The sequence below is a fragment of the Lepisma saccharinum genome, chromosome 1 (assembly GCF_977018435.1).
Source record: "Lepisma saccharinum chromosome 1, izLepSacc3.1, whole genome shotgun sequence".
In the NCBI taxonomy this organism is placed as follows: Eukaryota; Metazoa; Arthropoda; class Insecta; order Zygentoma; family Lepismatidae; genus Lepisma; species Lepisma saccharinum.
In genome coordinates, this window is record NC_139229.1 from 38,562,794 (window position 1) to 38,575,810 (window position 13,017).

At 38.9% G+C, this 13,017-nt stretch overlaps 1 protein-coding gene across 1 annotated transcript in view; it reads right to left on the minus strand.

Moving 5' to 3' along the window:
* r (carbamoyl-phosphate synthetase 2, aspartate transcarbamylase, and dihydroorotase rudimentary) overlaps positions 1–13,017 on the minus strand; it is a 228,192-nt gene that overhangs the window by 69,225 nt on the left and 145,950 nt on the right. The window contains exon 21 of the mRNA XM_083130942.1: positions 1,949–2,191. Coding sequence (XP_082987068.1) covers positions 1,949–2,191 — 243 coding nt within the window. The remainder of the gene's footprint in view (positions 1–1,948; positions 2,192–13,017) is intronic.

Below are 13,017 nucleotides of genomic sequence, written 5' to 3' on the forward strand. Positions count from 1 at the left end.
ATTTGTGGGAAGTGAGGGAGCGACGAGGAAAGGCGTTAGCGGACAGCGATAAGAACGAAGAAACCGCACAAAGTGAACCGAGCGTGTAATACGTGTACTGTGGGTCTAGCAGTGTGCAATGTATATGTGTTTTGTTTTGTTCTGTTCTGTTTTGTTTTTCACATTATTCAACAAAGAAATTCAAATTCAAGTAAGTCTCCAGACAGGAGGCCGAATGAACCGGACACACAACTTTATTTGCAAGTGCAATATTTCGATTGTTAAAATATACTAATTATGTTTAATTTTTTCTTTTGTATCTGATCAACTGCTAAGAGTTATTTGTATACTAACGTAAAGAAGGTACAATATTAATACATGACTTTGAGGGAAGAGAAAGTGTGTGTAATGTAAAATTAATGTAGTGCGTACAGCGTACAGCTCGCACAAGGAAAATGTAAATAAAATACAATACAAATACACAGATATCTTCTTCCAAGACAGGTTATAGTTTTTATTAATAGATTGCGAACTGGTCACGCACGCACACCAGCGCATTTAGCAAAAATAGGTATTATACAACACCAAAATTGTGCATGTGGTAAAGACAATCGGTACCGTCGACCCTCCGTACCCCTGCGATAAGGTGATGATTTTTGTGTCATTTGAAACATGAGTGATAGTAGTCCGGAATAGGAGTTTCTTGTGCTTACGCGGGTCATACTTTGCGATCAAATATCTCCGTTATTTGTGGTTTCCTAACGCTGGAACCACTTTTATATTACGTAAAACGCTGAAATCTGTTGATTAAAAAAAAAATTAAAAAATCGACGTAATTCTCGAGGGGGTACAGTGGGTCGACGGCCCCAGACAATCCAGATGCCCAACATTTATTCTTGGAATGCGAACAATTCTCACACCAACGAAATATACTAGGATAAAAATCTGATACGATTAAAAATCCCATTTCCTATATCTCTTTTATCTGAATTATCCACACCACTTATTTGGATTTTATATGGATACGCACGCAAATGTCAAAGTGAAATATAAACAGAACATAAAGTGCAAAAGTGCAAGAATCAAGATTTAGTAGTGTCGTGTATCGTATACGGAAACTGGAAAAGTGAAAAAAACAACAACCTGTAATCCTACAAAAACAGGAACGTTGGCCAAAGTCGACAGTGTTTTGCTTGACAGGTTCAGAGAAAGAAGAAGTTGCACTATAGAGATAGAAAAATATTGTCAGAAACTGAACGCACGAAATCGAGTACACAAATGCACATTTCCTGGTGTAAGATGCTTTCTTTATAAATTGAAAATACTGACGTATTAATACATAACATGAAATGAAAACTATTGCCCGAAGTTTACAGTAAGCAATAATATTTTTTTGTTTCAATTTTCTACAATATAAACAAAAAATGTTAATACAAATAATACACTCCACAATGTAATTTGAGGAAGTCTTGTAAACTACGTACTTTTATGAGTTTCGTGTCGGCCGCGACCTAATCGCAAAAAATTGTTACGTGCTCACGGTTCTGTGACTTGAAGTTCCCGTCCAATCGTTTGATGGCGCTAGTGACTTCTATGTTCGCTTTCAATAGGCTATGCTAAACATCCTTATCTGCAGATTGTTCTTGTTCAGGTGTTTGAAATCTACGAATTGCGACACTGTCGTTACATTGTTTCACATTCTAGCAGAACATTAATCAGACCGCCAGTACGTCATTGCGAACAACGAACTTGAACTGTCACCTTGGCGACAGGCTGGGGCTGATTTTACTCTCTCGCCCCCACAATGCAAAGCTTCCATTGGGAAACGGATCACTACATTATTAATTTAGTAAAGTGAAAGTTGTCTTACTTTCTTGTATTTTTCTTATGTGACTTTTTTTCTGCCACGATTGGACAATCGCGACAAGATGTCTGCAGAGAGAGAGAGAGAGAGAGAGAATCGACTTACCTCAACGAGAAGCTTGGTGCATTTGACATCCGTGATTAGCGGAACTGAATAGTCCACAGCCAGTCTCCTTGTCCTGTACCCATACGTCATGAAGGAAGACACCCTTCGCTGACCGCCATTTCTCATTGGCAAGTTGATCACCAAATCCAATCGCTTCTTGGCGAGGTAGTAAGCCAAGTTGTTCAGTTCCCCACGTGTCGTGTTCTCTCCAATGTTTTCAAAGCTCCAGGCCACTGGTTCAACCTGAAAAAGAAACAAATGCGGTCAACGATACTAATTATATTACGTGCCGTATGTATGTAAAACGTTCCTAGATCGTGCATTATTTTCTTGAAGGTTAGAGTACGTTCTTAGATTATGTGCAAAAACTTCAAACTTTGACCGAAAGAGGCGGGAAAAATTAATTCGAAATTGAAGAGGAATATACAGGGCGTTTCAAATATTGCACCACCCGTATTTTGACGAAACGAATGAAAACATTTTCACATCTGACTGCTTGCACTATAAAGTCTACGTAATGAATTACATTAAGTTCTATCTTTTAATTGTAGTTTATGTTTTTATAGCGAATATACCTGATGTTTACTTGGAAGGTATGGCTTTAAAATATAATCACAGGGTTGTTAAAGGTCCAGGAACCTATAAATTCTAATGAGTTATATTGGCCGCAACAAGACCGGAACCTTTCTCTCGCACAGTTTAAATTCGTATCGTCTCATTTCAATACGGAACTTGGACCGGATTTAAACTGATCCGGAAAAAGTTCCTGGACCGTATTTAAATTCATCCGAAAAAGAAAGGTTCCTCGACCTAATTGAAATAGTTTACAGATAAAAAGGTTCTTTAGGGTCCAGAGCCTAGATACGCTTGCTGATTTTCTCTCCTGAACCGTAATAGAATTCATTAAAAATTCCTGGACCTTTAACAACCCAGTATAATCATGGACGTAATTGGAAATTTTATGACCGACATGGTGGAACTGTACTGTGCACATTGCTTCTATAAAAGACCTATCAAGTATGCACATTTGGTTTACGTTAAGAATAATACAGGGTGATTATAAAGTCCCATGACATTTTTTTGGAAATCGGCGACTAATAACAAAATAAATGGTACTACAGTACAGAAGACACACCAAAACACAAAATTGACGCTTTCCACATGACCTTCACAAAAGTAACATTTTTCCACATGACCTCCACAAAAGTAACACTTTTCCACATGACCTCCACAAAATTAACACTTTTCCACATGACCTCTATCAATTTTAAAACGAGTGTCCCAACGGGACAAGGTAACATTAAACACCTTGTCCAACATAGCCGGAGTGATCATTTCGTATGCGTTCTTTCAGCACTGTGAGATTGGCAACCTTAGTTTTGTAGATCTGCTCTTTGATAAGATCCCAAACAAAGAAATCTAATGGGGGTAAAGTCAGGTGAACGGGATGCTCACATACGAAAAGATCCTCTTCCTATACACCTGTTGGGAAAGGTGGTGTTGAGGTACTCTCGAACAGTGGTTGCGAAATGGGGCGGTGCACAGTCTTGTTGGAAAACCACTGTACCAAGGATACCATCATCCAAAAACTGCGGGTCTAGGAACAGTTGTAACATGTCGAGGTAAGTGCCTCCATTGATTGTTTGTTCCACAAACATGAATGGCCCATAACTTTTTGTTTGGTCATGCCGAGCCAGACATTCACTTTCGCAGCGTACCTTTGCCAATCATTGGGCGGCTCATTGCCCCATATTCAACAATTATGACGGTTCACATGTCCACAAACGTTGGGGCACTTGTTTTGAAATTGATGGAGGTCATGTGGAAAAGTGTTACTTTTGTTGAGGTCATGTGGAAAAGCGTTAACTTTGTGTTTTGGTGTGTCTTCTGTACTGTAGTACCATTTATTTTGTTATTAGTCGCCGATTTCCAAAAAATGTAATGGGACTTTATAATCACCCTGTATATTAAGACAATCCCTCCCTTATCAAATTCAGTGAAGATATCTGATTTCCAAGATGATTAATGACGTTAACATGTGCTATTCTTAGTGGACGTTTTTGAAATCTGACAGCTTATCTCCTTATAATCTGTGTCAAAGACATTCCAAGTATTACATTAGAAAGAGACACGTTATCTTGAGTATGGACAACGGTTGCGTACTCAGAAAGCCAGTTAATATAATGTTAACAAGAGAACTCAAGAACGAAGTGTGAACATGTGTAAAGCATGTACTAAAATTGTTTTTCAGGTGAAAAAGCCACTAGTGTGGAATTACCACCAGATAAAAGGCAAATTTATCGTTTACCCGGATCCAAGAATAACTTTCTATCCTCGGACTACCATGACTGATAGGTGCTTACGTCATCAATATCCACATACATTTAGTGCAACTCGCACAATACATTTCTAATTTTTTTAATCGCAATAATGAACTCGAGCCCTAGGTTCGATACACGGTGCAAGCACATAGTGGTTCAGATCCCACTTTAAAGAGTAGGCCCAGTCCCGATTAGCCTTTCTGTGACTAAACTGGATTTACGAAGAATACAACACTCACCCAATTTCCTCAATACACAAGCATAGATTTTTTTACAAAGACCCAATTCATGATAATTTACCCTTACACCACGAAAATTAAAATTTTGGATGAACCCCGGGTGCGATCAAACTATCCGTTTTGTATAAGACTGCCCTGTTTTGATATAAATTGTCATATCACGGACAAGCAATCACAGGGACGCTAAAGTCCCGGTTTCCTTCAAAGTGTTTTCTTAAAAACTTACAACACCAATTTTAAAATGGTTGTCTGTTACGAAATCATTGTCAGTGTGTCTACCAAAATAACAAATCAAAAATTCATGACTTACCGGAGAAGAAAAAGAGGAAAGCCCTTGTAGGAATCTAACCTCGTCGGATATATGTACAGTGGGATGCATAAGTGCTTCAACAAGCAAATTGTCCATCATGATGCTTATTCTCTGATTCACGCAATGAGAGTTTCAAGAATTTAAACGAAACGTCAAACAAGCTGCTAACTAACTCTGCACAAACATACGTAAAAATCCATTCCTTTAAAGCACGTAGGATGCAAGAGAAAATTTAATGAAAATGGTAGTGATTGCTGCTACAACTGTTTTAAGCATTGCCATTGGCTGGTAGCTTTGTGGAGTCTGTGGAATGCGTTCGTTGTTACGCTAGGCTTGTTCGGTTTGGTTCTCTTAGAAGAAGTTGTAGCAGCTGAAAATAACCATGGGAAATTTGCTAAGCAATACATATGCATCCCACTGTACACAGTTAGAACTTACTATTGGCAATATTCTATCGTTAAAATTTGACAGTGTGCCTGTTAATTTAGAGACGGGACGCAACCGTATTTTATTCAAATCTGAATATTTTATCATGAATAAAGATAGATAATGATTATAAATTACATTTGCATGCACCATAAACATTTTTTATAAACTTAATCATTAAAATTACATTACACAAAGTGTTTCAAAAGTCGCGCAACCCAAACATTGAAAATTTATATCATGAAAACTGTATGAGATATTTACACCGGGTTTTCTGCGTTATAAAGCATCGTCCATTGAGATATTTTTTCAATTTTTAACATTATCATTTTACTCCATACAGAAAATCAGATAAATTAATAACTGGCGGAAGGCAGCGTTAAATTGTTTCCAGAAATGCACTTTTGAGTGAGAAAAAGATATAAGAAATTATCAAAGGGCCATAATTAGACGTCTGATGCCTTGTCAGTCCGTCATTTGTGACCAATTCTGATCATGTGCAACATTTGATGGATTTATGACTGGCGATTTTATGGGTTGAGTGAAAAAGTGCTATATTTGGGACATATCTCCGTAACTGACAACACTAGCACGTTGAAATTTTGTCAACAGACGCACGCAACAAGTGCTTAAATATTAACCCTACATTTGCATGAAAAATCAAAATCACTAAAATCTCCTTAACCGAGGTTAAAAGCTGAGGCTGTAAAGGGGTACTCATATATGGACAAAACACAAGAGAATACACAACCCTACAGAGAATTATACTGTCGTAAGTTCAGACGCCAGAGCCTCGTTGACCTGGGTGCACTACGCGGAAATGAGGTCGACTTTTGACTGCTTTTTCAAAAGGTCACCCGTTACACGCCTCCAGGAACATTGTATATCGAAGTAAATACGTCAAAAATACACTCGCACAGAACACTTTTTTTTTTTTTTTTTTTTTTTTTTTTATGTGAGAGCATAGCACGGCAACTCACCATGGGTTACGAATTATTGAAGTAATAAACAACACAGATGGAGATTGATCGCAAGAAAAAGTGACGGATGCGCGAACTATGCCACCATTCGTGACAAAATCTCAAGTGCATTGCATGACAAATTAGCTTCAACCAATAGATAATAGTCTCCGAAACTCACCATCTTCAGCCTACAACAGGGACGGCGACAGGGGTGGGCACGAGTGGGCAAGCGCCCACCCAAAAATTCCTGTGCCCACCCGATTGCCCACCCAATCAAATTCAATAAGTACATATACTTGGAGATAGCTATATGAATGTTTCGATATTTTATTTGTGAATATTATCTATGCTAGAAATGTTCACATATTATCAACCCATAAAAAGCCAATTTTGTCATTAGAAAGTGAAAGCAACTTCTAGAGCTATTGAAACAAAAACTGTGATCAAATGAATACTTCCATGATTAAAAGCAGTTAGTAGGCTTAGGAGGCTCAAAATTATGCAGGCTATGATCAAAATTAGATCAGAATTTAGGTTGAACTTGAGGACTGCAGCTTCAGGCCTCCACATACGTATATAAATCCCAGCCTGGGTATGGTTAAAATAATCTCCAAGTAAACAAATAAAAACATCATCTTAGCTTTACTCCCTCCGGCAACACTATTGTTTATTTCGACTTTTTAAATTATTATTAGAATAATTTAATCACGAAGACTTAGATTGGCAGGCCATGTGACACGAATGGCAGAGGAAAGAATATTTTACAGGATTCTTGTTGGGAAACCTGATGGTATGAGACCAGTGGGAAGGCCAAGACAAGGATGGAGGGATAACGTTGAGATGGACCTAAAAGAAATCGGCAAGGATGGGAAAGATTGGATTGATCTTGCCCCGAATAGGGACAGATTGAAGGCTTGTGTTGCTGCAGCCATAAACCTTTAGGTTTAAGTATGCTAGAGAGTATAATATAGTTTTAATTAGCTCTGCATTGAAATTCCAGAAGTGTCCCTTTTCATATTTTATTACAATTTTTATATACCTGTTATCTTCAAATATCAATATGCTATGGGAAATATCAACTTTATATTGATTCTACTAATAAGAAGGAATCACAATAATCACTACAATACTGAAGTGAATAAATTTTAATAAACCAGTTATGTATGGAAAAATTATTATACAGAATTATTCAATTATCTACTAATGAGTGGCTTATCCTATTTAGAAATCCTCGCCCCACATATAAATTTGGCCACATTAATCAACCGAAAATATCAACAGAATCTGTACACGCAGCTGAAGTAAAGAAAAAAAGTTATGTCACGAAGTATCCAGAAGACGATTTTGTTAGTTTGTTTTAAAGCCCACTTTTATGCTCAGATAGGCTAATCGGGACTAAACCTACAGTTTACCGTGTAGTCCGAACCAGTGTGCATTGTGCTTCCACCAGAGGAGGGGGGAGTCGAACACAGAACTTCCTCATTATAATGTGACAGCGTTATGCCATTGGGGAAAAGTATACAGAAAGAACTCGCACCAAACGTGGCATTTTATCACCACAGAAGATGCGTCTATTTTAAGAGGGTGATTTTCTGAGACAAATATTTGAGACTTTCGGAAAACAACGTCATTGTTCACGGAATTAGCTGCCTCGATCCACTAATGAAACGATGTGCAATTGAAAGTACCACCTAAACTTTCTAAGAGCTATGGGCTAATGAAACTCCATTTTTGGAAGAGTAAGCTGTGGTTGATTTGTTTTATTTAAAGTCATTTTTCTGCTAATTTTGATAATGACGACGATAAGGTTCAATGGTGATTAGATGAAAGTAACGAAGGGGCGAAAACAAACACATGCTGACACTCAAAATACAAACCCCCATAAATTATTACTTTGACAGTGGTTCCAAGTGCTAGGGACTGAAAGAAGAAAGTTTCCAGGGTATGCTGCACAGGGTAGAGGTTGACATTCTAGTGTGTTCGAAATGGTCACACCATACACCCCAAGTCATCTATGAAAAATAGATGAATTATTATTGGTACGGTGATTAACTTCGATGAATTCCTTGTGTCCTATTTTGTCACCTCAGAAAATATGTTCATGTAACCATAATATATTGCTTCTCCCGCATTAGTAACACGACAGTTCAGAAAACGAATAGCAACTTAGCTAATAATCTCTTCAATTCTGAACAGATTTTTCAATCTTACTTGTTTATTAGTGATATTTTGTCAAAATAGCCTTTCATTAGCCTAGGAATACTTCATGGACAATGAACAAAGAATTTGCTTTCTTTGCATGTTTTAAATCATTCCTAATAAGACGTTCATTTTAATCCAAACATTCAGTGGCGGCGATTAGGAGGAGCGGGAAGTGGGGGATGCAGTTCCCCCGCCACGTTTTGCCACTTTTTGCCCCCCCCCCCCCCACTATGGCCTCTTTATGCTAAACCTTTTCTACCAAGAAAAAGTATATTGTCCTTGCCTCTCAAATGTTGGCACCCGATCGTCGCTACTACAAACATTCAGATAGATTTGTCAGTTGTACAAACATTGTAAGCTAAGAAAAGTGACCCCCAAGGAGTAAGAAAACGCTTTCAGTCAAAAACTCATACGATGAAAATACTATGCTCAGGAACATGCATTTAAATTACGAGAAACTTCACGATTGTCTACCATCGCACTTTCTATGATTGTCGCCGAATACATAAAATCAAGTATGTGCCTTGTATTTGCAACACAAGCTTAAACCTAATTCACATTTATTTCACTGTATTAACATGCATGAAAGAATGTGACTGATTACAATGTATGGCTGCGCATGGGTAAACACTTCCTTGAAATAATTGTGTCCATCAGAGACAAAGCGAAAGGAAATGGAATAAGATGAGACAATAGATTAGAAAAGATAAAGAGAAAAACAAGAAAAGGAAAGGGAAAATAAGTAAGAGGAAAATCGGGAGTGTAAGAGAGAAGGGGATACATACACATATACTATATATGGTCTTACATTTATACTGCCCACCCTAATCTATCAATAAGGAGCTTCTGCCCACCCGATCGAAAATTTCTGGCGCCGCCCCTGCTACAATAGTACATAATTGAATTGAATTTAAAATTTTGGGAGCGTCAGCACTTAGGCTATTTTGCTCCCTTCACGTTATACGGGGGGCCAGCCCCTTACCATTACATATAACAACTGTAACGTTGCTTTAAAAATCTTAAAATGTTCTGACTTCTGTTAAAAGCTGAGGCTGTAAACAGGCACTCAGCACACACAAAGACAAAAAGCAGGACAATACAAACAAAATTATACTGGCCATGGAGCCAGTCGCCAGAGCCTCGTTAGTCTTCAGTCCAGGGTGTACTAACGTGGAAGTGAGGTTTACAATAGTACATAAAGTCAGCGAATTTAGTACTACACAAAAAACAGATTCGTTAGAAATAACAAAAAAAAAACATTTGTTAGTGGTTAGCAATCATTTGTTTGTTGTCTGTTTAAGCAAATGTTTGGTTACCAGAAACTATTTATTTGGTTATTCCAAAGAAGACACGGAGAACTTGAATATAGCAGTAATAATGGTTAGAAACCGCAGAGCATAGGCGGCGTGAGCTAACAACCAAACTATGATGCTCAGTTAATAAATAACGAGGCAGATGATATTACACCAAAACTATGGTGGTTAGAAATGTGTCGACGGGCGCGAAATAGAGGTGCAGGTGTAACGAAACTGATTCGCGCCCGTTTTCCCGCTAGATGGCGTTATGTGTCTCGCAAGGTATGCGCAAAGGCTGCTAACCGAGCATCGGCCGTGTCCAGTCAGATTCCCTCCACACTATACTCTGTCCCAGCTAACTGTAGAGCAGGCAAACGAAATGAAGTTTCTGCGCAAGTAGTGACGGCTCCACCAATGAACACGCGAGAGGAACGGAATTGCGTGGAATGGGGGGAAAGAGACTGCCTTCCCAGCAGCGTGTACTGCTTCGCTCTGGCCACTCAATTTGTCGGTCACCAGCAAGGTAATGCTTTCGTTCTTCTTCGATCGCAAGGGACCGCTCCTTGTCGACTTCCTGGAGTATGGAGCTACGGTCAATGCCCAGCGGTATTGTGAAACGTTAACGAAGCTCAGTAAGACAATGAAATCGAATCGTCCCGGTCACCTTGCTCGTGGTGTCGTCCTATTGCACAACAACGCTAAACCACACACAGCCAACGCAACAAAGGAATGTCTGAAAAAATTCAAGTTGGAAGTCCTGAGCCAATAGTCCAGATCTGTGCCCGTGTGACTTCCACATCTTCGGTTAACTCAAAAAAGCACTGCGAGGACAACGGTTTCAATCGGACGATGGCGTCAAGGAGTACGTGCGCAATTGGTTCCAACAGCAGCCAAGGAGTTCTACGAGCATGCCATTTTACGACTGGTGTCACAATGGGATAAATACCTAAACAGTGGTGGACAATACTTCTGACGTTCGTTACGTAAGTACTGTAAAATATCCTCTGCCTCGTTATTTATTGACTGAACCTAATATTTTCTCTGTCAGGACCGTACCCAGGATTTTTTGAGGGGAGGGCCAAGCCCGAATATATAATTGTCATGAAGTGAATTATTAAATAATTAATTAATATCATTAATAAACTTATTTATTTATATACATTTATATAAATATATGTTTATATTTATAAACATATATAAACAAATTAATTTGTTACATTTATAAACTAGTAAATTAATTCCTTTAACGACTGGTTCAAAATGTCAAGAAATTAGAAGATAGGTGAAATGTTTTTAATAAGTGTTAGATATTATTTAATTATTGCTTTTTATTAAAAATTATAATTACATTTTCATACTTTTATTGTGTTATGTTTTTTATAATGGTGTAAATCTATTAATGGTCTCTCGATAGGAAATATTTCCTTATCAGAGTTGTAACTAGAGATTTTAGCGCCCAGGACGAGAATGATTTTCGCACCCCCTGCACCGAATTTGCATCTCCCTACCTAGATGTAGCTGGCATACTGAGACATTGCAGAAATTTTATGTACTTACTCTTTTCCATTGAATCCGATGAAAAGAAAACTTAGCATTCAAGAAATGTGGCTAATAAAAGGACAGTCTGTTGTGCATCATCATCTTTCAAGCAGTGTGTGTTATTGTTCACATCTGCAAAATCGATTGCAAATTAAATATAACTAGGCGGAGGAACAAAAAATGAGAAACTTTAAGAAGACATTAGTTTCCTATTAAATTAACATGTTAAGTGCCATGTTTTGTTCCCGACGAAAGGAGGCGAGAAATGGAGGAGAAATGACAGGTCGGTCTAATTTCAATGTTCCAGGAGTCTAGGGTGACAATGACAACCACCTTCGCAGCTACGGGCTCCATTTCTTACTAGTCCAATTTGATATAATTTTAAAATCTTATCTGACTGTAGAAGTACGTTTTTACCCCATGCTGTTACCAGCCCTAAAAAAAAAGAGAGAGAGAACAAGAGATGTACGCAACATTCACACACAGGCAGACACCATTCTTTGTTTTTCCTTCTTTGTATGTATTTATGATGTTATTCTTAGTAAAGTATGTTTGAAGTCCAAACTAATTGCTTATCTTTGTTGTTATAACACAAACTCTTACCCTCGGAAAATTTTAATGGGGGAAAAAATTTAATAGAACAAGATCGTTGGTGGGAAGGTGGGAGATCCCCCTTCCACCATGGGAATTCGTACCCTGAATGTGACCACCAACGCTATGGAATTATCCCTATAATGAAGAACATGTCTGAATGTGAATTAACCACAAAAAGAGGACATTTTCCCATCAAGACTGCAGTTCGAAAAAAGTCAAAACAGGGAGTTAATATGATGAACTGTCCCGACCAAATTGGAACATTTAGTAGCTTCGCATAAATGGTTATAAAACTAAAATTACTAAATATAGTAGACTGCAGACTTCTGGAGTGCCTCTCTCCAGAGACAGCCCATTCATTTATAAAAGAAGAAAATCTAAATTCTTGCAAAATCATAAAAAAATTATCCATGTTATTTTTGTAGGTTTGCATCAAAATAATTCATGGCTCGGGGGGGGGGGGGGGCATGGCCATTTACCAGTCGAGACGAGACAGAGAGAGTGAGTGACATTTACCATTGGCGACGACCGAGAGCGACATTTGCCACTCGATACGAGGCCGAGTGTGGCATTCGTCACTAGAGACGAAACCGAGTGTGGCATTCGCCACTCGAGACGAGACCGAGAGTGACATTCACCACTAAAGACGAGACCGACATTTACCAGTCTAGACGAGACCGAGAATGGCATTTACCACTAGAGACGAGACCGAGAGAGACATTTAGCACTCGATACGAGACCGAGAGAGACATTTAGCACTCGAGACGAGACTTGAGAGTGGCATTCAGACATTTACCACTAGAGACGAGACTTGAGAGTGGCATTCAGACATTTACCACTAGAGACGAGACCGAGAGTGACATCCACCACTCGAGACGAGACCGAGAGTGACATCCACCACTCGAGACGAGACCGAGAGTGACATCCACCACTCGAGACGAGACCGAGAGTGACATCCACCACTCGAGACGAGACCGAGAGTGACATCCACCACTCGAGACGAGACCGAGAGTGACATCCACCACTCGAGACGAGACCGAGAGTGGCATTCACCACTCGAGACGAGACCGAGAGTGGCATTCACCACTCGAGACGAGACCGCAAGTGGCATTCACCACTCGAGACGAGACCGAGAATGGCATTCACCACTCGAGACGAGACTTGAGAGTGGCATTCAGACA